This window comes from Urocitellus parryii, chromosome X (genome assembly GCF_045843805.1).
Source record: "Urocitellus parryii isolate mUroPar1 chromosome X, mUroPar1.hap1, whole genome shotgun sequence".
Classification (NCBI taxonomy): domain Eukaryota; kingdom Metazoa; phylum Chordata; class Mammalia; order Rodentia; family Sciuridae; genus Urocitellus; species Urocitellus parryii.
In genome coordinates, this window is record NC_135547.1 from 16,137,274 (window position 1) to 16,163,323 (window position 26,050).

Genomic DNA, 26,050 nt, shown 5'->3' on the forward strand with positions numbered 1-26,050 from the left:
GTGAGAAAGGTTGTTGCAATCAGTAAGAGTCTAAAAAGTTAATACTTGACCTTGTAGGCACTCAACTCACTGAGTTGCTTAGGGCCTTGGTAAGTTGCTGAGGCTGGCTTTGAACTCATGATCCTCCCACCTCAAGGCTTCAGAGCTGCTGGGATTACAGGCATGCACCACCACACCCAACTCAGAGGTTTTTGAGTAGGAAAGTAGTGGGACTTAAGTCGTGGTCTGCAGGATGATTTGCAGGTGAAAGAGTCTGGAAGCTAGGAGATCAGTTGGCCTATTGAAGCAAGCCAGATTTGGATGCAATGAAAGCTTGGATTTAGGCTGTAGCAGAGGGAATGGATCCAAGGAGAACTAGGACTGGTTGGATATGAATGGGCAACCAAGAAAGTCAAGGAGTCAAGGGAGAAAACAAAAATTTCAAAATATGTTGTCAGTCAGGCAGAAGATTATTAAAATGACCAAGTGGTCCCAGGACTCAACACCCCTATGAGTGGAAAGGAGACGATTTGGAAGCATGCTAAAGGGCTGAGAGTTAAACATTTATAGGACATAGTTCACAAGCTATTATTACTCTTTTCACCATATTGCTGCCTTATGGAAGTGTTCAGGTATTCTGCAACACTGGATTCAGATCCTAGGCTAAGTGACTTTTTGGTGAGTCTTACAACATATTGTTACCTGAATGTAGGACTTTATTCTAGAACATTGCAAATGGGTGACAGGGAGTACTTAGTGAGTTGCTAATCTTAGTATTTGACCAGCAAATACCTAGAATATTTGAAGTGACTAAGAAAATATATTATTTTTTTAAACTTAAGTTGAGGTCATCTGATGGTCTACATGCCCCATCCCCCTGGGTGCAAGCTCCTGAAGGATGGGTGCCCCATCCTGCGGATTTTTGCTTCATTCATTGCTATATCCCCGTCAGAGAACAGAGCATACCACTTAGTAGATGCTTAGTCAGTAAGTGCTGACTGAGTCAAGGACATCAGAGATCATGACTGGTCACCACTGGAGTCCCCTTGCTGGGCACAGGGCCAATGGCAAAGGAAGAACTGAATAAATGTTGGTTGAATGGAGTTGAAATAAATTGAACAGCATTTTGGACCAGTTAAATAAATTTTTATTTGGTTTTATATCGTGGGAAATACAGTAAAATAATGTTTGATTGACAACTGTTTACTTGGGATAGTCAGCAGTAACAAAGCTATATTCGTTTTTTGCTAGTGATGATCTGGAACAATTTATGGAAAATCAAGGTGCATCCAGTCCAGGTATCCTCATTTTAACCACAAGCCTCAGCAAGCCATTTATGCGACTAGAAAAGTATGTTACTCTTTTACAAGAGCTGGAACGACATATGGAGGTAAGGCAAGGCAAGCTTTTCTAAGCTTCTGTACCTGTATGACCCTCTGCTCTGGAAAGCAGTCAGTTTGCCTCTAAACTAGCCCTGATGAGGATCCAGAAAATGTCTATTTCAAAATTTACTCACTCCCATCTTCCTTCTTCCAAGCCTTCTACTTTACTTATTTATGCAACCAAGTAAGATCTATTTTCTTTTGTACTAAATGTTCATGATCATTATCCCCCTCCCTTCTTCCCAAGTCTTGGTCCTGTTTCTTGCTTCAAATCTATATTTACTTAGGTTTTCTTTTGCCTTTTCATCTGTAGATGGTGGTGCAGTCAAAATCAGACCTAGAAATCTCTGTTCTGGTCTATTAACCAAATGTATTGTGGGAGGTAAAGCAAACCAACATCAGAAAATACAAACAACACATTCATTGTAGACAGGAATATTTAATCTCCAGAACACTGCAATCATTCAGCTTTCTGACTCTGGATTACAGTGGAAGATTCTGGTATTCCTTCAAGATTAATCAATGCATCCAATATTAATGCATTTCTCTGTACACCAGTACATCTACATCAAAGTCCCATCACATTTTGGCTCATAAACTTACAGTTTACATGACACAGTGTATAATCTTTTGTAAATATTAAGATTTGTGATGAAGACTGATCATTGAATCATTTTTCATCAAGAGCCCAAATCCTGTTGTGATTAAAAACCAGTCAACAGGGATAGCTCTTTAAACTGTTCTTTGGTGATTATGCATGGGGTGTGGAGGTGTGGGTGGGAGAGGAGGGCCCCCTGGGGGAGGCTGCATTTACCCTAGTTGCTCTTCCGGTGTCTGGGGGAAGGTTTTGAGGTTTTAAAAGGGCTGATTATCTTTAAAGCAAAAGGTTGCATGCTGTCAGGCTTGTCAGCATTTGTCAGGATTGAAATCATGTACTCTGAGGGAAACCGCATTCTCAGGGTGTTTGACCTGCCTGAAAGCTGGAGGCAGTGGGGAGCAGGTGAATAAAGCCTGCCGGAATGAAATTTCAGTTAGGGCTTGGTGTTGGCCTCTGGAGGTCTTTCCATAATCAAACTGGTTGGCTGAACCGTTTGAGGTTTGCCCCTCCTTGCTTATCACAAAAATCCAGAAACCAATGGCCTAAGTTTCTGTTACTTCTTATTACTGAAGTACAAATACACATTTAATTTGGGGAGAAAATAAAACCTCAAAGCAGTAAGAAGATGCTCCCACAGCTCAGATTCTCTATTTTGGCTTTCCTTGTAGTGGAGCCTGTTTCTACCCCTGCCTTCAATTGTTCACATTGTCTTTGGCTTGCTTCCCATTGCCCACCATCCTATAAGACACCTCCTTCCTGCTAGTTCACCAGTGCTGAGACACTATCCATATTTCTGATTGCTGGGCATGATCGCTGGCTAGCAGTAGAATGGAATCTGAAATTCTCAATTGTCAACTGGTTTGGGTGACTACAAATTTTGTTATAAAGGAATACAAACCTACTTTCCATGAGCAATATTATTCTTGGCTTGAGTCAGACTCTGATAATGTTCAAGTTCAGCTCTGTATTTTCTCACCCAAAACCAGTTGAGCAGATTGCATCTTCCTACTGTGCCAGCTGAGTTCCAGGGGTTAGGTTTACATACATTTAACATACACCCTTCAGGTGAGGTATAACCCCATATAACCCCTCAAGGTTAGGTATATGCTATGACTTAACATGGTCTCTCAGGTAATTATTTAATTACCATATTCATTGCTAAATATTTATTATCTAAAGCACAACAGCAAAAAAGAGAAATGGGAACTCTTGCTTCAATAATTATATCTACTGTGCTGTTACTAAATATATGCTGTGATACCTGCTGTTTTAAAAGTCCATTATACTCTATGCTAGTTTAAGGATTAAAACACAGACTGACATTTGGAATCTCAATTATTAGATAATTAAATTTTCTTTTGGTTCACTGTTCTTTGACTTTAACACAGGTATAGACTTGTATTATCATCACTACAGTTGGGATGATTCTGTCACCTTCCAAAATTCTTGCTTACTATCATTTAGGGCCACACTTTCCTCCCACCTGGAACCCCTGGCTACTGATGACCCGTTCTCTGCTAATATTGTTTTCAATATTTACTTTGATAGGATACTCATCCAGATCATCAGGATATTCTGAAAGCAATCGTAGCATTCAAAATGCTCATGGTAGGTCATGTTTTAAGTGGAGAATGGTCACTCTTCGTTTTCTGTATTTTGTTCCTGAAAGAATGATTTGTGTGTAATATTTTCTTTATTATGCAAAGGTCTTCAGACCTTTCATGACAGTATTGCAGTGATTGTTTCATGTCATTTTGTCCTCCCCAAATCATGCTTATCTATGAAAGGTTGCCAGGCTAAAGATATAAAGCAATCACATTTGAGGTCTTGGCCACATTAAGCATTGGTGTGTAGGTGGGGGGTTTCCTTTTGTCTTTGTCTTTACCCCCTTTCCTCACCGTATGTCTGTATAACTCATCATTCACTGATTGGCATCAGTACTGGAATCAACTATGTCAAAGGACTTGAGTTTGTTCTTTGCATATGAAAAAGAAATCCTTTATAAAAGGAAAAAAAAACCTCTATCATCTACTAAATACAATTGCTTTATATAGGTTGCTACCAAAGGTACTGAAATCTTGTATCTTGAACATCATGATTAATGTGTGTTCTTGAACCCACTGATGTAAAACAACTTGGTGCCATTTTAAAAGCAAAGAAAATTTTATTTTTGGTGATGGATTAAGTTTAGCTACATTTTTGACATTTCTGTAGCATACTAAGTTATTTGGATCAATGTTCAGTTATTTTCCTTGCTGTAAGTTTGTGATGCAATGTTTACCATCACCTCATTTATATTGCTGTTAAAAGATCAGTAACTGGCATATCCATGGTTAAACAGCAAGTTGAAGACCAGAGTAAAGTATTAAGTTAACATCGCTGCTGTTGTGCCTTAAAAACAATCAAATCCTGGCAGTTTCACATGGCTCCACCTAATTGAACAGCCCACTGAAACCCATGGCATTTGTTGTAATTTGTTTCTTATTTTTTCTGTGTCAATGGAATATAAAATGCCTCTTTGAAAAAAAAAACTGCTTTTATTTTTGATCATGTAAAACCTGCTTTGGTGGTTGTAGTCTGTTTATTTTTGGTATACATGCAGGAAAGTATCTTTATAATAAATTTATTTCTTCAAGTATCCATTTAGCTGAATGAGACAACAGAGATTTTATGGAAAAATCACTTCCAAAAAGCTATTACATTACAGTCATTTGGAAACAGTAATATAACTAACCATATGCTTATTTTGTATTCAATTTGGAATGAGTGCTGTTAAATTACTGTAAGGTAGCCTCACACTTTCTAAAGCAGGGATGTGTGTGTGTGTGTGTGTGTGTGTGTGTGTGTATGTGTGTATATATATATATATATATATATATATATATATAATGTTCACACTCCACAATTTACTGTTTGCCAGTGTGAACATAAACAGTAAATTGTTTCTTGGTTTGAATTTTCAGTTTGTCATCATGAAATTCTGTTGTCCTCCTTTTCCTAATCCTTTTGGAAAGGAAAATTAATTTAGTATTTTTTATAGCAATCTAGTATTGCTCCCTCTGCACAGAGCAGAGTGGTGCATGTGTTTCATTATAAGCTCAGTTTGGTTCCCTGTGTCATAAAAATGAATTTACATTTTTCTTGCCAGTCTCTTTTCTATAAGTCTTGTAGCTTTTGTTTGTTTGTTTGTTTTTGTTATTATGAGGATGTTACCTTGATGGAAAGTGAAGATATGCTAGAAAAATAAAATTACTTTGTAATAACTGAAGCCCTATTTATACCAAGATAGACAAGATGGCAAGGATCTAGAGCACGGTACCAATCTACAGATCTAAATCTGTCAGCTGTTTTCCTGCCTCTGCTTTATGTGATTCCACTACTTGTCCTTCTAGACTCTTACAAGGAGGGACAAACAAACCCTTTCTACCCTTCGATCTTTTTTTTTGGTGTGTGTGTGGAGCTGGATTGAACCCAGGGCCTTTTGCATGCAAGGCAAGGACTCTACCAACTGAGCTGTATCCCTAGCCCTCTACCCTTCTATTTTGATGCTTTGGTGAAATGAAAAGTAGTTCATCCTCATATAACTTTTAAGGAGCTCAAAGCTTGAGACTAAAGATAGTGGATCTTCTGTCTGTCAGGAATGGGTCTGTTCATGGAATTCAAGGTGAAAAATAATGGGATTCGTGAATGTGAGAGGCAAATGTTGCATCTTACGTTGATCTTCTGTTAGGTCTGATAACTTTCACTGATTTGTTTCATAAGAATTCTTGTTTTGCAAAAATGTGCTCTGTTTTGGTTCTGTAGGGACAGTGCCAAGATCTGAGAAAGAGAAAACAGCTGGAGTTACAGATACTTTCAGAACCTATTCAGGCATGGGAAGGGGAAGATATTAAAACCTTGGGAAATGTGATTTTTATGTCACAAGTAATGGTGCAGTATGGAACATGTGAGGTAAAGTGCTTTAAATGTTAACATTTTTCTTCTATGTTTCATATTTTTCTTCCTTTATTTGTCCTTCTATCAAGGACAAATGCTTGAGCATTCAAATCAGAAACTGAACACCCGTTCTTTGCCCAACAGTCTGCTAGGTGCTATGGGAAATAGAGAGAAGGAACAAGCTTTGCTTTCAAATAACACACTAAAATAGATTCAAATGCAAATTGCAACTAGAAAACAAACCAAATAGCCAGCAGTAGAGTCCATAGAAATTCAGAGAAGGGAGCAACCAAAAAGACCTTATAGAGACAGGACTCAAGGAGGAAGATGCTAAAAAGAAAAAGGGAGGATAAAGTAGAGGTCATTTTTATTTCAAGCGAGAACAGGAATGTGACTTTTTTCTGTAGGGCAGTAAGAAAACTAGACTTCGGGCATCAGAAGAAGCATTTTAGACATAGTGAATGAAAGAAAAGGTTAATTGAATCAGGTTTTGAAGAACATTGGACATTGGGCTAGAGCAGTTTAGATTGATGCAGCAGGCAATAGGAAGTAATGAAAGAGTACTGAGTAGCAGAAAAACATAATGAAAGGGCTGTTTGACACTTAATCTGGTGAACACATATATCAGATGAGGATGGGACTAGAAACAAAAAGGGCAACCTGAATGGGAAGTGAGAAGTACCCCCAGCCAAGGTGGTGGTAGAGGTAATAGAGCATAAGAGGCAACTCTGAAACATTCTTAAATGGGAAAGTCAATGGGAATGGGTGACCCATGGGCTAGAGGAGATGATGAATGTAATTTTAGACCTGTTAACTTTCAAGAGACTATAGCTATCCATGTGAAGATGTCTTGTAGGCAGCTGTTGAAATAGTATGGAAATGTGGGTGATAGGTCAGAGTTACAGGCAGAGATTTAGATGTCCCTGACAGATGTGCCTTCCTAGGAGGTAAATATTCAAAGAGAAGCACAGGGGCTGAAGATAGATTATTTCTTTTAAGAAGGGGGTAGGGTAAGGGAGAAAGGTTGATTATGTCACCTGCTATGATTTATCGGGTGTTAGAATTGTCTTCCCTCTCCTAAAACATCTTCCTATATTCCCAGATGTGTCTCTGGCAGAGATTCATTACTTTGGGTTAATAAGCAATCTCATTGAAAATGCAGATACCCTGGGGAAGGTTAATGCAGTGAGTCTAACTATTAGTCATTTCACATCTTTGGGATAAATCCCTTGGGTGAAAGGAGGAGGAACAAATGCCAGAAAAAAGAAAGACAAATAGGAGGGTAGAAAAGAATTGGGGGTTTGTGGTATCATGGAAATTCCTGGAGGAGCACTTGAAAGTTGTCAGCAAGTTAAGTGCTCCAGAAGGTTCAAAGGTCAAGGAATGTGAGAACCAAGAAGAAGCCATTGGATTTTGCTAGAAGGCAGTTATTGATGGCTTTGAGAAAGCAGTAGGGGTGCAGTTAGGGAGGGATCAATGGGAAGAAAATGAAGGCAGCAAGTAATTTGGCAGTAAAATGTCAAGAAATGAGATATTATGTATAAGGAGTCACATGGGAAGAGCAAAGCCTTTTAGGACAGCAGATCCACATATGTTAAAGGCAAAAGGGGAAAAGCTTAGTAAAGCATGGGAGGCTGCAGGAGGAAGGAGGAGAGGAGATATATGCAGAAGAAAACTAGATGAGAGAAAGGTTGGTGAGAATGTAGAGCACTTGTTAGAATAGTTAGCCTCTGAGTGTTAACTCTTCTCAAATAGGAGGAGGTGAATACAGACAGGCATGCAGACAATTGTGGCTAAGATGGCTGGGCATGAAAGCCAAATGGGAATTTTGCATTTACCAATTGCATGTCTATTTAAGGGATTCCAAGAACCCTCATATATGAAGATTCTTCTAATGCTATAAAAATATAGTTAACATTAATGCATTATATGTATCTCAAAAGAGCTGGGAGTGAGGATTTTGAATGTGCTCACTGTAAAGAAATGAGAAAAGTTTAAGATGGTGAATATACTAATTATACTGATTTAATCATTACACAATGTATACATGAAATATAACATTGTACCATATAAATATGTACAATTATTATGTGTAAATTAAAAAAAACCCACAAAATTGGGCTGAGGAGTGCAGCTCAGTGTTAGAGTGTGTGTTTAGTATTCATGAGGCCCTGGGTTTGACCCCCAGCACTATTCATATACAAAACCACACAAAATTTTTTAAAAGTGTGTTTACTTCTGTATTTTATATGGATATAATTAATTATCCTATTTTTGATGATTAAAAATAATTTTGTGAATAAAAAATTCACATGCATTAGAGCATAACTCAAAAAGCCACTTCATGGGCTGGGGGTGTAGCTCAGTGGTAGGGTCTCTGCCTAGTATGTGTAAATCCTTGGGTTCAATCCCTAGTATCACAAAAAAAAAGGAAAGAAAGAAAAAAAAAAGTAAGAAACCAATTCTTTTGCCACTTTTCAAAGTAAAATTGTATTTTTATTTTGTGAACTTAGAGACTTATTTGTGCCCAGGCCTAGCTCATTGCACTGGCTACATAAACTGTTGACCTCTCAGGCTTATGTATTTGGGAAACATGTGTGGTTATTTGTATTTAACTTTATGTTTAAGAAGGAGAGAGAAATTGTGTGTTTATGTCCATGTGAAAGTATAATTAAACTAGTTTTGTGCTTTGAGGTTGAGTATGTTTTTTTAAAATCTAAAATTCTTAATAAAAATGACCAATTTCTATTCTCCATTTAATATTTTCATTCCACCACAGGAAAAAGAGGAGCGATACCTTATGTTATTTTCAAATGTCTTGCTAATGTTGTCTGCAAGTCCTCGGATGAGTGGCTTTATCTATCAGGTTAGTAGATTTCATATAAGACAAATGGCAGGACCCACATGAAATAGGCTTCCATTCAGACATAATGTCTCCACTATAGCATTAAAAGCTCAAGCCAGCAAAGGCAGGCAGAATGTTCTGATCCTTCATTGTAATTAAACAGCTTATCAGAACAGATGTTCATTAGATCAAAGACCTTTGTGTTAGTAATGAGTTTGTCCTGAATATCTATTGGTCTGCTTCTGAACTGGGTTTTGAATGTATAAATAGAAATCTAAGTCTACAGTTGGATAAATTAGCAGCAATATTTTATAGGTCCATATCATCACTGGTGAGAAAATACAAAGCTGGCACCTGCTCCTGTGATTGTCTTATTACAGTCACATCACACAATTTGGGTATCTAAGATGCAAGTCATTAAACTCCTTAGGAAATTAAACTTCCCTCAGTGTGCTCCCAAGATACAGAGTGTTATAAGTTATTAATGCCTGTTATATCCTGGCCTGACCATGGCAAATTTTCATAAAATTGAGCCTTTTCTTTGTTTACTACTTCATGTGAAAACGTGTTCAAAAAGTAAATCGTTTTATAAATCCTGATCTCATTGTTTAGGGTGTATTAGGCAAACACAACCCTTGTTTCCCCTTTGCTTCCTTGTCTGATTAAAATTTTAAACGAGGAAACATTATCTATCAACAGGCTAGAGAAATATATCTACCTATAATTCAGCAGTGATTTCAGAGAGGATCAAAGAATCTAAGAGAGATACATAAAATCATAGAATTAATGGGAATCTACTTTTTTTTTCTGGTAGGGAAAAATACCAATACCAGGAATGGTGGTGACTAGATTAGATGAAATTGAAGGGAATGACTGCACATTTGAAATCACAGGTAGGCAATTTTCATTTTTTCATGTAGCTACTTCAAATCTTTTTGGGGATGAAGTGGAGTTTAAATAAATAAATGCAATTATTTTCTGTTATACAGTCCATGAGAAAGTTTTATGTGGACATGGCACAGCATATTCCATTTCTTGGAATAACTAGGGTACAGTGATAGAACAGAGAAGTCACCTGGTCATTTAAAAGCCTTGGCTTTGCCATTAGTTTCAATCTTCCCTTGCATAAGAGCTACTGGTGAGAGCTAAAGAATAACAAAATGGACTGACGTAAATGTAATTTTCTCTCTCTCGGTCATCTATTCCCTAGTGGCAGAGGATCCAAAGATGTAGACTTTTACCAGCAATCTTAATATCCCCCTATGAATTAGCAAGATTTGGTTGTGTTTCAAAAAAGTGCTAAAAAGCCATGAAACTTTCTTCACAATTTGAGCAAAATGCCAGGTCTTGATAATGCTCTCTGACATTTTGGGCTGTTATTCCTTTTGCCAGGCCTGTGTGATTTACATGTAATGACTGCACTTTTTGCACTGATGTGGTTCAGCAGCTAAGACTGGGATAATGACCCTTGGCCTTACCAGTACTCTTCTTTCCCAATAGAAAGCATATAATTTGGTATTTGCCCAAATCTTATTCTGACTTTAATATTGGGGGATCCAGTACAAGAGCCTCACTTTAGACTATGAACTAGATGCACATTCTGCTTAAATTTTTGGATTGCTATTTTGTTCATAGTGAGGTTTTACACTACTTCTAAGATTCTGTAAGTGGAAGAAATCAAGTACAGTTTTATAACACAGACATGAATATTTATTTACTTTCTTATCATAGCTTATCTATTCCTAATATAGAAGTTTGAAAAGGTTATCCATGAATATGAAGACCCCAGAAAATAGACATCCAAGTCTTAGTTGCATGAGGTATATTTATGAATGAGACAAACTCAAGGTTTTCCTTGCCTTTTCTTTTCAAATGTTCACAATCGGATGATGCAGGTAACATAGTAGAGAGAGTTGTGGTCCATTGCAACAATAGCCAGGACTTCCAGGAATGGCTGGAGCAGCTGTCCAGACTAACTAAAGGACCTGCCTCTGGTGGTTCATTATCCAAAACATCATCATCGTCATGTAGTGCTCATTCCGTAAGTAGTCCATTTTTTCTGCCCAGGAATGCTTACTTCAGATCTTGCCTGCTGAACACTTAATACGAAGTAGTGAGCACAACCTTCGTCTTTGGTTAGTCTTTTATTCATAGATTTCGAAGTACAGTTAAACCTCACTAATTCTGATTTCTCATTGTGAGGCTCATCCAAATTAATAAAAAGTTTCATTTAGAGGTGTGCAGTTTTGTTTGACAGTATTCAGATTCTCCAAATAACTACTAGCCAAGTGTTTTCAACCGAAAGTCCTGCTAAGATGTTTTCATGATCAACAAAACTTACTTTGTTTAGCAACTGTTATTTTCATATTAATAATATGCTGAGTCAAAACAAATAGCTTATTTCCCTAAGTACTTAAACATTTCCATGTAACCTCATTCATGCTATCACATTTGCTCAATAACCTTCTTCAAAGATAAACTTTCAGTATTGTCTTCCTCTGAGTTCTTGCATTTAGAATTCATGAAAATTGAATTGATGAGATTTTACTGTACTTGTTGAGTGAAATGGAAGATATGCTGTGTTGTCTGTTAACACTCCCGTGATGCCAAAATTCCTATTTTGAGCACTGTGCATTGTGGTGGTAGAACATGGGCTTTGGCCTCAGATCTGTGTTCAAATCTTGACTTTGCCAACTACTAGCTAGATTTCAATTGCTGAGTCTGTGCTGTATGTTGTTCTGATAAAATAACCTATTTAAACACCTTTTTGAGTTCTAAACACATCACTGAACTCAAATGTTGCCTGGTACACAACTTTCCTCTTTTCTAGAGGGGAGAACCTTCTGACTTTAACGAAATTGCAGAAGAGAGAGAGAAAGGACAGGATCATGGGATGTTGAGTCAATTTTGTGCTATTCTTTAGAGACCCCATAATCTCTAGTGGAAAGTGCCAGTTCTCAAACTGGAGACTTTTGTTTCCCCATCATTTCCTTTCTCTGGCTGGCTTTGCTGACCCAATGAAGTGATTGTGGTTGTCTTACTGTGTGACCCAAGGTCGGGTTCAGATGGCAGATTGCCAACATCTCATAAGACGTTTTCCCAGTCTTTTAGCTCTACTGGACAGCCCCGAGGACCCTTGGAGCCTCCTCAAATTATAAAACCGTGGAGTTTAAGTTGTCTACGACCTGCACCTCCACTTAGACCATCAGCAGCCCTAGGTTATAAAGAGGTAATTTTGCTACATATGGTATAAAATGCTTCTGACAAGCTAATCTTGTAGCTTATTCCAAACAGTTCTGTGAGAATGTGCTAGAATGTACGATAGGTGATATATGTCAGTTAATCTTGAATTACCAGGCTCAGTGATTTTTTTTGTTTCTTAATTTTCTATTTCCCTTTTGTCCATCTACAGAAGTTTATCAGATACCTACATGGTTAATGTGCACTACCTGAATTTTTCCAACCTCCTCCTGAAGTGCCTCTGGTTTACCTTTATGTGATTGTGAGAATTCTTAGTTAACCATGCACACACATCTCGAATGAGAGCCACTTTATTTGGAGTTGAATTTTCAACAAAACAGACCCAATTCTGTATTTTGGAGCATTTTGACCTATTAAGCCAAATCAGGAAAGTGTTATAGGAGCAGGCCATGAGTTCAAACTATGAAAATAATATTTATTGCAGTGGGAATGGGAAAAGAATTCAATGGAAGAAATGTCTTTTTAAAGAGAGGTTTCTTGTCAACAACCTTAAGGGACATTGGATATCTGAGTAGGTGGGATTTCAAGGTGGTGGTGTTTTTTTTTCTCTCATAGTTGCAGTTAGGTCAGTCACTAGCTTCTATAACTGTGTGGAGTGTTAGTTTTTCCATATAGTGGGATTTTTTCTCCCTCTAACCAATTTCTTATAGTTTTAGCTTTCAGAATAAGTGCTTGTTTATTAATATCTGTTTTTAAATAGGTCTCATTGAGGGAAGAATAAGTTTGTGACAATTATGATATAAGCTTTAGAATTATACTGCAAAGGCAGCATATCAAATTTGTGTTTCAGTGGATGATGCAGACTTAGCTCAATTTTGAGTATGTTTTGATTTTAACCACCATGCTTCTGCTTTGATTAATTGTTGCCTCCAACTCTTAGTGCAGTAAAAATAGAATGATGTATGAACATTGGAGGAGATTTTTTTTGGATACTTTTGACCCAACACAATAGGAGAGAAAATGCTTGAGTTGAATCTGAATTGTTCACCTCTATTCAGAATTTGGCCAGAAAACTGTCCCATAGATTTGCCTTGGAAATTAACCTGAAATTCATGCAATCATCTACTTTTCTTCATTGATTACCTAAAGCAGGAGTGCCACTTCCTAGTTATGTAGGTCCCCTTTTCAATGCTGGGTAATTTATAGTTGTCAGTTATTAAATTCAGAGCAGGGGTGAGCTTTGAAGTATACAGTTGACTTAATCCTTCACATAACTAATCTATTAAAACTAAGGCATGATCACTTTGTTTCTGCTGGAGAAAGAGATTTATTAATATATTCTTACTATGCAGTGTGTATTTCAGTTATTTTCAGTTTTCGTTATTCTTCACAGTACTGTATTCTTTGGACTTCTGCATGATGAAATTGCACCTGAAACTAATGTGGGAAATGTGATGATATTCTTTCTGTGTAATTTATGATAACACTAACATTTCAAATGTTGTTTTAGAATTATTGATAAATGGATTTGGTCATTATAACCATCGACCTCTCACGCTCATCTTCTCTTTCTTTACATATTCATTTTAGAGGATGTCTTATATCTTAAAGGTAAGGGTAGAACAATATCTTTGGCTTACAGTGACATATGTTGTGCTGTAACCTTTGATGAATGAAGCTTTGCTTTATGCTTGTTTTGTCCCTTGTTATAATTGGTGGCTCAAATATGAAGATGCGATTCTGACATGTAAGTACTTTCTTCAAAAAGCAGGCTTGTGAGAGATACATAAAAAAAGTGTCATCTTCTATGTAATGCTTTAAAAAGGTCCATTTCCTGTTTTTTTTTAAATACTGTTTTTTCCTCTTATTTTTGTCACATGTGAGTTTTTCATGTCTGTCTGTTTTTAAGCCTAAGTGGATCACTGTGGCTAAGCAAAAGGAATGAAATTCTTTGTTTAATATATTTTCTTTCTTTTTTCTAATTTGTTATATATGACAGCATAATACATTTCAATTCATAGTACACATATAGAGCATAATTTTTCATGTCTCTAGTTGTATACAAAGTAGAGTCACACCATTCAGGTCTTCATACATGTACTTAATTCAGGTCTTCATACATGTACTTAGGGTAATGATGTCCATCTCATTCCACCATCTTTCCTGTCCCCATACCCCCCTCCTTCTCCTCTCTTCCCTCTGCCCTATATAGAGTTCCTCCATTCCTCCCATGCTCCACCTCCCATCCCCTTTATGGATCATCCTCATATCAGAGAAAACATTTGGCATTGTTTAATATATTTTAAAATACTAATGATCATCTATGCATCACATATGTGCATTGCATGGAAGATTAGGATAAGGTAATCAGTTTTTCCCTAATGTAAGATTTAATCCATTTGCTTGGATATTGACAATGAGCACTCTTTTTCAATTTTCTCATCATTCTTAAAGCAAAAGCAAATTTAGTCATTCTCTTCTCCACTGTCTACTAATTCAAAGTATGGCTTTATACATATATAGGTCAGCTTGTCTGTCGGTATATTACTCTTAACCCAATCATTTATTGGAAAATCCTTCACTTGGCTCTTCTCTCTGAGTTTGGAAAAATTACTTAATCTCTCTGTCTTAATCTTTCCCATCTGACAAATGAACATTATATTTTTTGTGGTGCTGTTGCTAAAAATACTCTTAAAAGTAGTTTTGAAGCTCTTGAAAAGTGATAAATGCTATATTATTAGCCACAGTTATTATTTAATTCCCTTCAAATGGTATCAGTGGAGAACATAAACCAATTTAAAAATATTATTATTTTTTTCTAGGGTTGGTACCCATTACTTTCTCTGCAGATGGTACCCTAAAGGCATTTGGCCTCATCTTTAGTAGACTGTCTCCATTCTTATTCTCATTGTTATGGCACTTGAGAGGATAATATCATCGTCTGTATTTTATCTAACCTTGTAGAGTTTATTTGAGTCATTTTTATTATGTAAAGTATTAAATTCTGATGCACTCCTAACTATCAAAATAAGAGAAAGGTATTCTATTGTGTTTAATTTGCTCTATTTTAATTTGAATTTGGGAGAGAATTTTAATTCATTAAGAGAACTTTATCCTTACAGGAGTCCAGTAAAAGCCCCAAAACAATGAAGAAGTTTCTTCATAAAAGAAAGACTGAGAGAAAACCATCAGAGGAGGAATATGTAATTAGAAAAAGTATGTGTTTTGTATTTTCTGAAAGTTATTTATGGATGAACTAACGAGAATTTTTTCAAAGCACATGATCAGAGCAGTTTGTTCTTGGCATCATCAGTTACATAAATGCATGGATAGGTTTGGTCATCTCTAAGACTTTTAAATAAGTACTTCTTGTCATCTTAGGCAGACATCATCTACTTATTTTTATGACACCGAACATTTTGCCCCACCTGGTTTAGAACTGCTAATGGGACTCATTTGCTAAGGATACATATTTCTTCCTCTTAGTTTCTGATGGCTGAAATGTTTTCCTGTACAGTGTAGACTAAATAGATCTGAATACTGAAGCCTTTCAGGAAGTCTAAAGCTCAGTGATGTTTTCCGTCAAGGAATTGGCCTGCTGACATCTAGAAACAGGGCTTTATTTAGAGGCAAGCTGCAAAGCCAGTTAGCCAATCATACATACCTATTTGGCTATAATACTGTGGACAAGGTACTTTGAGACTCATGTAAAAAAAGCAAGTCTGAAACAGGTGGTAGTACTATGTGCATTAGTAAAAATTATAGTTTGGATGAATTCTTGCTGGATTCTAACTTCTGCATGCCTCATCCCCCACAACACCTTGAGTATTTTCATCAACTTATTAACAGGGTGCCTTCCAGTCATTTCAAGAATGAGTTGGGGAGATGGGTGAGAAGAGGGAGAGTCAATGAATATGCCAGGTGGTTGGAAAGATGGATGGGGGTTAATGTGGAAAGTTTTCTAGAGAAGTCGAGCCTTGAAATTTGAAGGAGAGGAAGGTTGTGGTATATTGGATGAGAGCTGAAGCCAGTATCAAGTCCACACTGTGATTTTGGCCTCCAAGAAATGGCAAACAGGACTCTCCAATTTAGAGTTCTGGGCTGCAGGAGCAGGCCTCTCTCAGTGCAGAGCTCTGTGGGGTTGCTATCACTCTTCTCTAGCATGAGGATCTAATAGTTGTTTCTGCTGCCTTTTAGAAACATTACTCATCAGAGAGGTCCTTGGTGGTGAAGTATGCTGTATCATTTCGAGGGTTCAGAGGCATTGATCTATGAAATCCTTTTTAATTCAATTTGACAGGTACAGCTGCTCTGGAAGAAGATGCGCAGATTCTTAAGGTGATCGAAGCCTACTGCACCAGCGCCAATTTTCAACAAGGTAATGCCTCAACTAGATTCTTTCAAACTACTTTCTCTAATGACTGGTGTTTCTTCCTTTACTGCTCACTGCCTCTTAGGAGAGAGAGAGAGAGAGAGAGAGAGAGAGAGAGAGAGAGAGAGAGAGAGAGAGAGAGAGAGAGAGAGAAAGAGAGTGAGAGAGAAAGAGAGAGAGAGAGGGGGGGAGGGAGGGGGAGAGGGAGGGAGGGAGGGAGGGGGAGATAGAGGGGGGGAGGGAGGGCCAATGCATATGGGGTTGCAGGGTGTGGAAAGCAGGTGACTGAGTGCAGAGGAGCGGTGCAGGACTGCATCTTTCAGATAAGGCGGTTTTAGCTACTGAGCGGTTTGTTTACCACTGTTGCTTTTCACCCAGAGAGAAAGAGATGCAAGAGGGAAAAAGTTGGAGGTGATCGAAATGAAAACAATTTGAAAAAGCCATTCATTCTCCTTTGAAGTACACAGATACCTGCACCAGCACTAGTTAGGAATTAAAGAGCCCAGAGAGTTCCTGTGTCTGTGAACTGATGCTAATCTCATGTTAGAGGCAGATTTGGAAAGGAAGTCAAAATACTATCTTTGATCAGCTGCATTTTAAACAAACAATGCTTCACCAGAATCAAGTTTCAAAGTTTCTCTGAAAATCTGGATATGTAGCAGTGTAGCAGGGCTGTTCAAAATGTATGAGATTGATCAGGGAGCTCTGAGGTGAGGTTATTTCCCTACACAACTTGCAGGCTACAAAATGAAAGCTGGATTATGTTTTCTGATGCATCTTTGTGCTTTATAAAAGCCAGGTCACATGGATAATGTCTTTTGTCTGCCATTATCATAGACATTCAAGATACTGTGAGGTTTTCACATTTGCATAAGAAACAAATGCCCCACAATGCTCCATTTGAACAGCCACTTATCAATCACTTGGTGTGGGAGGGGATTTTTTAGGCAGACTGCTTTCACATATTCTTTCAAAGTATCTGAGTCTGTCAAGAGGAAAGAATTCCACATGGAAGTCAACCATTTGACCATGAAGGGACACTTTCTGCTTCACAGACAAAACCTGGCTGTGACTTCAGGCATGCCCAGTTTTGAAAACAAGTTTGGAGGATGCAGAAGAAAAAAGTGAGAGCAGTTTTTATTGTGAAAGTTAGGAGTACAAGGGAGACAAGCAGACACCAGAAGGAGCATATTCCTATAGAATCGGACCTCATCTCTGTCCCCCACCACTTCTTTTCACTTCCATAGTGTTCACCCATCTACTCACAGGCGAAGGTGTAAGCAGGTGTCCTAGCCTGAATATAGCCACGTTTATGCCCCTTCTCCTTAGCCTCTCTTTTGCATGTTTGACAGATGCCAAGCCCAGTCAGATGTCCTGTTTCCCGGGAACTGACTGCTCTTTGTTTTTGCTGCATTTATTTATCAGTCAGCCAGTCTTCTGTACACTTATTATGTATCTACAAAGTGCTATTCCCTGGAGAATGTAGAGACACATCTCACCTCATGAAAGCAGGGCATGATCAAGTGAAGGCAGTGAGTTTACACAACTCTGAAGGAACTTGGCCAGCATCTCAGAGAGACCAAGGATTAAGCAATTGAGCTCATAGAGGAAGGATCCAGAATGAGGAGGAAGTTGAAGATTCAGGAGAGCTGTTTGGTCAGGCCTCCATGTCTGTTTTGTCACCTTTACTGTGCCATTGCCTGGAGACAGTCTGAGCAGAGAGAAGTGTGGACACTTGAAGCTTTTCTGCTGGCATGATGATCTCATTCTACCCAGGATCAAAATAGTCTTAAGTGGCTGGGCATGGTGGCACATGCCTGTAATCCCAGTGGCTCTGGAGGCTAAGGCAGGAGGACTGCAAATTCAAAGCCAGCCTCAGAAACAGTGAGGCGCTAAGCAACTCAGTGAGACCCTGTTTCTAATAAAATACAAAAAGGGGCTGGGGATGCGGCTTAGTGGTTAAGTTCCCCTAAGTTCAACTCCCTGTACCTCCCCCAAAACAGTTTAAGTGACCCACCGTTCCCCTTTAGGACCACAAAGAAAAGAAATGAGCAGGAATGCTGCTTCTGGAACCCTTTAAGAGCATTGTGTCTAATGCAGTGCTACTTTTAACCTGAACTTTACTAAAATTATAGAATAGCATAGCATAGGATGTAGTGTGAATGTCCTAGAGAACTGCAGGCATGGAGCAATTGCTAGTTAGCTCTTTGCTGTAGTGGGCAAAACAGGAAATTCTGTGAGTCTTGATTGAGAACAGCTATTACAGTGATCATTTCATTTTATTTTTCTGAATGCAAAATGCCCCCTCCAAATTAAGTAATATATTTTAGCATTTAGAATTTCTTGTGCCAGGGAAAAATAATCAGTAAATATTCATCTCTGAGTACAAGGTAGCAGGATGTTATGAACAAAGACCCAACCGTAATGATAGTGGAAAAGAACTAATTCTTACAAGTAATCTTTCCTAGTCACTTATCCCTCTTGCAACCCTCATTTATAGGTGCTCGCAAAGATTCTGTTCCACAAGTCTTACTCCCCGAGGAAGAGAAACTCATCATTGAAGAAACCAGAAGCAATGGCCAGACCATAATTGAAGAAAAGTGAGTAGAGCAGGTGACATCTTTCCTGTTTTGTCCAGGGGCTGGAAAGAAAGTCTAGTCCTCTGCTGAGCATGCAGTTGGGGGCCTTGGGAGGGATATCTCCCTTACAAAGGGAAGGAAAAAGGGGAAAGGAATGGTGGAAGGACCAAAATCCTCCAGAACAATTCCATTTGCAGCCAGCTCCCCCAGAAAGTAATGTGCTTCAGAGCACCCAAGAGTTCAGTGCTCTGGAAGGTATTTAGGAATGCCATAGCTGTGATTTCCCTGCCTACAGGGGTGCCTCTCACATTTTTTGAGTCAGGGCTAGTCTTTCACATGGTTGACCTCAAAGTCCTACAGTAATACAGTGAGACGAACATGATTCTCACCACTTTTACAGATGAGGAAGCTGAGATTCAGGGAAATTAAGTCTCTGATCTACCTTTCACAGAAGTAAGTATGACTTGGAGGATAGATACCTTATGGCTCATAAAATAAATACAAAGTAGTTAAAATTAATTTGTTTAATCTTGAGTCATTTCTGAAGTCAGACCTGAATTTGCACAAGATAGCACATTTCAAAGTGCTTCACATCATTACGTATTCTTATATCTGGTGTATAAAGTGATATGGCAGAAATGGTAAAGCACTTGGGCTGGGGTTGTGGCTCAGTGGTGGAGTGCTCACCTTGCATGTGTGAGGCACTGGGTTCCATCCCCAGCACCACATCAAAATAAATAAATAAAATAAAGATATTATGTCCATCTACAATTAAATGAGAGAGAGAGAGAGAGAGAGAGAGAGAGAGAGAGCGAGCGAGAAAGAGAGAGCGAGAACACGCATGCATGCCCAGGCCTGGTTCAACTCTTGATTCTGCTACTCATTAGTTGTATGACCTGGTGCTACTTCCTTCACCTCTCTGGACTTGTTGCCTCATATGAACAATATGAATGATAGCAATGCTTTTAAAGTTGTTGTATGAACAATTATAGTTAAGTATAAAAGCTTGTATTCAGTACATAAATATAATAATAATAAATTTTATTATTCTATATTAGTCTTCACAATTTTCCTAGAGTTTCAGGGAATGTGGTTTTTATTCCCATTTTATATGCAAAGAAACTAAGACCAAGAGAAGATGAGAAGGAAGCTGATTATCCAAAGTTAAAAGACTAGTAAGTGGCAGGATCTGAACTGGAATGTAGATCTCTAAACTCCTTGTTCAGGAATAGAGCCTGAGAGGAAAGACTGCTTCACAGCTTATCCAGGGTACTTCCTCATTTTTTGTAACATATGAAATAGTCCAGAAATAATGCCCTGATTTTGTGTCATGTGAGGTCAGTTATGGTCAGGTAAGTGAAAAAGGCAATGGTTTAGCAGAGCTACTGTAGTATGGACAGGGCCTTCTGACACTTCTCATTATACATTAAGTGATATTCATTCCTGCCTTAAAGCCACAGAAATCCAAACCTTATGATGGGAATCTAAAAAGTTAAACTCATAGAAGCAGAGAAATGGTTGCTGGAAGCTGTCATGGTGTAGAGGAAATGGGAACTTGTTGGTCAAAGGGTATGAAGTTTTGGTTAGGCAGGATCAATACTTTTTGGTAGACTTCATGTACAGCATGGGATCTAAATTAACAATACAGTACTATATATTTGGAGTGTTCTAAGAGAGTAGATTATAAGTGTTCTCACCAGACACATTAAATATATACAATTTTTATTTGTATACCTTAAATATATACAATTTTTATTTGTATACCTTAAATATATACTATTTTTTATTTGTTAATTATATTTCAAGGTGGGAAAAACTTTATGATAGTCAAAGTCTCTTGTTTTCTGGTTATACAAGCTGGGAGTAGCCAAGGAGGAGGGAATTACAGAGAAGGTGCAATACACGACTCTGGAATGCAGCAGTTGTTCTTCCATGAAAAGAAAGCAAGGACTAGTCAGTGCAGTCCCATTCCCCACTGGCTAGAGATATACTGCTTCCCAGGATCCATATGTTTATGGAGTTAAGTATTACTTAATTGTATGTTGGTGCCAGTCGTTCATCTGTGAATTTTCTCTTTATGTTCTAGAAGCCTCGTTGATACTGTTTATGCCTTGAAGGATGAAGTCAAAGAACTGAAGCAGGTAATAAAATTAAAAGTCATTTTCTCTGATAACAGAACCTCTCCATCTTCCTTGCTGCCCACTGGGAGATGCTGTCAGGAAAGGCCCAGGAGCAAGGTGATAAGGGGGAATTTTTATTTTCCTTGTGTCATCAAGGTGGGTTTTATTGATTTTGCCATGTGGCCTGGAGTTTAGATTTCTGAGGCTTACTTATATTCCTACTTATCAGTTTGAAATAGGGTTCCAATCTTAGTTATGATTATTTTGTTTTGACATCTGTAAACAGAGCTTCAGGAAAGGCATATCAATCAATTGTGTGTGTGTGTGTTAGTCAGCTTTTCATTGCTGTGACCAAAATACCTGACAAGAACAACTTAGGGGAGGTTTATTTGGGGCTCATGGTTTTAGAGGTCTCAGTCTATGGTCTACTAACTCCACTGCTTTGGGCCTGAGTGAAGCTGAATAACATAGTGGAAGAGCCTACTGGAGGAAAGCTGTTCAGCTCATAGCAGCCGAGAGGCAGAGAGAAAGAGACTGAGGATCCAAAATATAAACCCCAAAGACATATCCCCAGTGACCTGTCTCCTCTAGCTTTATGCTACCTGCCTACAGTTACTACCTACTTATTCCATTCAAATTATTAATCTATAAAATGGATGGATTAATCCACGAGTTAGGTTTCAGATCTCCTAATCTATTTCATCTCTGAACATGACTGCATTAATCCAGGTACTTTCAGGGGACAACTCTTATCCAAATCACAACAGCATATAATGTAAAGTGAACCATCAATCATGGTTTGTGGATCCCTAGGGAGTTTGATGTGATTGGAACCTCTTAGGTAGAAATACCAAGCTGGCATTTGGGGTTGTGGACATTGTGCTCAGGAGATGGGGTCACTACCAGAGTTGTTGTTGTTGTTATTATTATTATTTTACTTTTTAACTGCTTTATTAAATTTAAATTTTTCCATGCAAATGGGTAAAACTTTACTGCTGGCAGAAACTTAGGCTGGGTGCAAAGACAATCTTCATCAGAAGCTGGCAACGTAAGACCCACTTGACACATGGAAATAACAAGGTTCACAGCAAAAAGATCAGTAAAGGCATATAGGGAAAATGCAAGGAAAAGGAAAACAGGGGGAATCACAGTATTAATCTCATGGAAAATTGCAGAAGTCAAGGCATAAGCAAAATTCATTATGATGGTCATGGTGATTAGAGAGCTCCCCCTTGAGAATACCAAGACAATTTCTCAACTGCAGTTCCTAAGTTTTCTCCTGGTTTATTTCATCTCCTCCATGAACATTTCCATATCATCTCCATCTCCTCCCATCCCATCATTGATCTGCCTATTGGGTATGGCCCATCGAAAATTAGGGGCAAGTTGACAGGCCTGTCCCCATCTGTTATTTCCTGCAGGCTGGTAGCCTTTACCTCCTCCCAAAGGGCGGTCTTCGTCTCCATTCTGCACAGGCTGCTCCATTTCTTTGTTTTCCTGGGCCTATCCTTGCCTTCTCTCCCTCCTCTGAATTCTCACAGCCAGGTGCACTGCTGCAACACTGGGCCCCGCAGACCTGCTCTGCTTTCCCTGGGCCCGATGCCAGCCCACCATGTGCAGGGCAGCAGGGAGCTGGTAGCTAGACATGAGTGACCACTACCAGAGTTATTTGGGAGGTGTCCCTTAGTAGACACTTGGGTTGAAAGAGAAGACACTAAGTGACAGGAGTGTTAAATTAAAAGAATGCTTATATTTCAGTAAAGAGGAATGGAAAGGGTTGGGCAGAGGCAGGTGAGGAAATTGCTTTGTCTTAAAAGCTGCAGGAACAGAGTTTGAGAAAGAAAAAGTGTAATCACAGGTAAAGGGTGCCAAGAAGATTAGCAGGAAGAGCCTGGGAAAGGCTTGCTCTGTTCAGTAATTGACAGGTCTTTTTCCATTGTAGGAGAATAAAAGAATGAAGCAGTGCCTGGAAGAAGAATTGAAGTCAAGAAGGGATCTAGAAAAACTGGTCCGGAGGCTCTTGAAGCAAACAGATGAGTGCATTCGAGCTGAATCCAGTAGCAAGACCCCGATTCTTCCATAACCATCACTGTGCGGCTGGGCATTGTGCTTTTGGTGCATCTTCAAATGTCTGGCTGAATGATTTGACTCATTTTGCTCACTTCTATGGCTTCTGTTTTGTGTTTGAGTCTCTCTCTGTGTGTATATGTGTGAGTGTGCTCAGGTATATGTGTGTGTGAGTCTGTGTGTTTGGGTGTTTGCTGTTGATTGATTATTGGTTGATTGGTTTTTCTTTTCAATGGGAAAAAGCAAAAGGTGGTGGTAGAAGTGGCCCCAGCATCTTCTTCTTTCAATAAGAAGAGAAAAGCTAATGTAGGCAAATGGCTTCAGTGTTCTTCAGATGGCCTTCATTTCGCAGTGCCTCTGCAATAGCCATTGCCCTCTGGTCATGCTTGTTGGGTTGACTGTTTTCATAAAGTAGCTAGCCATGGAGTAATAATTATGAACCCAGGTTTCCCTCTTCACTTCCTGTGCTCAGCTGCTCCTCAGTACCTGATTTACTGAAGGCAATCTTCTTGAGCTATGAGTAGAGTAGGGATCTACCCGACTATTCCTAGACTGTCACATGCCACCCTTCAATCACACCATTTAAAACTATTGCCCTATGTTGTCTACAAGACCAAGAAAACTATAGTACCCTGATATTTTTTTGTGCTGGTGTACATTTTAACTAGGTGGAGCAGAAGCTCTGGTCATTCATGCCAACACCAAATCCAGCAGCAAATTACATTAGGCAATCCTCCTTCAGCTGCAGAGTTGACCAGCTCTTCCTAGTGCATGATGGGGTTCCCTTCTCTAAGCCTTCTGCCTAGTGTGTAAGTTCTATATTTCTCTTGTGCTTTTAGCCAACCATATTGAGTGCTGTGTAAACCAGTATGTATGTGCTTTGCTTACTTTTTAAAAAAATGAACTTAGAATGTGAGTGGTTATTTGACATTGCATATTCAAACTGCAACCTCTCATTCTTTGAAAGAATCTACATTGAGAAGATATTGTGCCCTAATAGACATGTCACTCACTTTATTGCTTTCCCCTTTACACCATGAGAAGTTGTAATAATCATTAGCCTCTTTTGAGTAGGACTGTAAGAATTATTTGCAGAAATGTGAAGTTGGTCCAGTTTGTATATCCAGAATGAAAGGGCTCCTCTAGTAGCTCTGTTGGTTCCTAGTGATGCTGATTATTTGAAACTGATTTACTCAAGTTACTTATTGAATCAGACCATTGATTTTGTAAGTATCCCAGAAATTAGAATTGTGAGAAACCAGGTTTAGAAGAAAGTCACAAAAGAACAGTGCACATCCAAATTCAGCTCAATTCAATGTCTATCCAAGACTATAGGACAGAGTAATGCAGCCCACTCCTCCTTCCCACCTAGACAGGGGACATTTGGACAGATGGGGATGGTTACTGGAAAGAAAGGCAAACGGTCAATAGGCTGATAAAAGTTGTCCTGCACAGATACATTTGATGGATTCCTAATAAATGTGCGATTTGCAAATGTTTGAAAATCAAACTTGGAACTTGAATCCCTCAGCTTGCTGAGGAGCCCTTTTGCTTTCTGGCACTGAGAGTCTCAGGGTTCCATAGCTTTATGGTACAGGGCTTCTGTGTGCCTGCTGCATGGCAGAAATTACAGCATCCACAATCCAACATCAGCCAATCACACACAGACATCTTCGGAAGGTGAATAGTGAATATTTCTAAGAATGGTTGTTGTTCTGTTTTTAAGCACAGAAGTTTAGATATGACATCTTTCACCTCAAAATTAAAACAATAACAACACAGATCTTCACATCTGCCCTGTCTGCGTTAGTTAACGGCTTGCAATAAATGTGCAAAGTATATCCATAGGAAACGTTTTTGTGACTATAAAATATTTTAGTTGATTGCTTAAGATATTGAAAGATCTTTATTTTAAAGTGATATGTACATATGCATGTTTTGGGGACTTGGCCCTTCTGATGAGAGGCCCTTGGTACTCTGGGTAATGAAGCTTGTGCAGAGAGCTGTCCGTGTTCATACACTAAACAATAATATAAAGGAAATGAAGCCATGTTAACCCGAGAGAAGTGTCTTCATAGCTGTGTTGTTTACAATACTCTATAAATGGGTTCTTGTTCCTCTGTAACTAAACTGCTGCCTTTAGAGGCCTCTCAGTTTCTTCTCTGTCATGTCCCTTCTTACACAAGCGCAAATTTTCTAACTTGTTTTTAGTTTAAAAACTTTTAAAATTGACATTTTCCATAAAGAAGAATAAACAGTGCTTTATAACATAAGTGACTTGTTTCTATTTTTTCTAGGTGGAGTGAAGAAAGATTTCTTTTTTTTCACTTTTAATTGTTTAAAGTTTCATTTTATTTTTAATTGAAAAATAATTGTATGTACTTATGGGTATAGTATGGTGTTTCAATATATATACATTGTGGTAGATCATATCAGCTAACAAACATGTCTCTTGCCTCAAATAGTCATCATACCTTTGTGGTGAGAACATTTACAAATTCTCTCTTAACTATTTTGAAATACATCATAAATTAGCATTAGCTGTAGTCAGCGTGTTTTACAATGGTCTCACATACTCATTCCTTCTAACTAAAACTTTGTACACTTTGATGAGCATTTCCTCATCTCCCCACCCCCACCCCAGCCTCTGGAAACCACCATTCTATTCTCTACTTCTGAGAGTTTCACTTGAAATTTTTATTGGTGTACATTAATTGTACAGAGTAATGGATTCCATTGCAGCATATTCATACATGCAAATAATCTGATCAATTTCACTTCTTAATACCTCTCCTTGCCTTCCCTCTTCCCTCCCCTGATCCTCTTCCTCTGTCCATGATTTCCTTCTACTTTTCACAAGAGATTTCTTTTTTACCCTATAGCTTCCATATATGAGAGAAAATATATGACCCTTGTTTTTCTGAGTCTGACTTATATCACTTAACATAATTCTCTCCAGTTCCATCTATTT

The 26,050-nt window shown here is 38.4% G+C and overlaps 1 protein-coding gene and 1 pseudogene across 4 annotated transcripts in view; one reads left to right on the top strand and one right to left on the bottom strand.

Annotated features, from left to right (window-relative positions):
* The window catches only part of Arhgef6 (Rac/Cdc42 guanine nucleotide exchange factor 6), a 107,857-nt gene extending 84,551 nt beyond the window's left edge, over nucleotides 1–23,306 (top strand). For 2 of the 4 annotated variants that reach the window (XM_026392203.1, XM_026392204.2), the window contains 13 exons: nucleotides 1,231–1,369; nucleotides 3,508–3,567; nucleotides 5,764–5,910; nucleotides 8,675–8,761; nucleotides 9,555–9,633; nucleotides 10,636–10,781; nucleotides 11,844–11,969; nucleotides 13,532–13,552; nucleotides 15,064–15,157; nucleotides 16,242–16,319; nucleotides 18,814–18,913; nucleotides 20,979–21,033; nucleotides 22,955–23,306. In XM_026392203.1, the coding sequence (XP_026247988.1) occupies nucleotides 1,231–1,369; nucleotides 3,508–3,567; nucleotides 5,764–5,910; nucleotides 8,675–8,761; nucleotides 9,555–9,633; nucleotides 10,636–10,781; nucleotides 11,844–11,969; nucleotides 13,532–13,552; nucleotides 15,064–15,157; nucleotides 16,242–16,319; nucleotides 18,814–18,913; nucleotides 20,979–21,033; nucleotides 22,955–23,095 (1,273 nt within the window). In that variant the 3' untranslated portion in view covers nucleotides 23,096–23,306. The remainder of the gene's footprint in view (nucleotides 1–1,230; nucleotides 1,370–3,507; nucleotides 3,568–5,763; nucleotides 5,911–8,674; nucleotides 8,762–9,554; nucleotides 9,634–10,635; nucleotides 10,782–11,843; nucleotides 11,970–13,531; nucleotides 13,553–15,063; nucleotides 15,158–16,241; nucleotides 16,320–18,813; nucleotides 18,914–20,978; nucleotides 21,034–22,954) is intronic. The other 2 variants (XM_077793565.1, XM_077793566.1) reach the window with 2 other exon arrangements.
* On the bottom strand, nucleotides 22,172–22,506 carry LOC113185193 (protein BEX3-like; annotated as a pseudogene).
* Nucleotides 23,307–26,050: the final 2,744 nt, after the last annotated feature.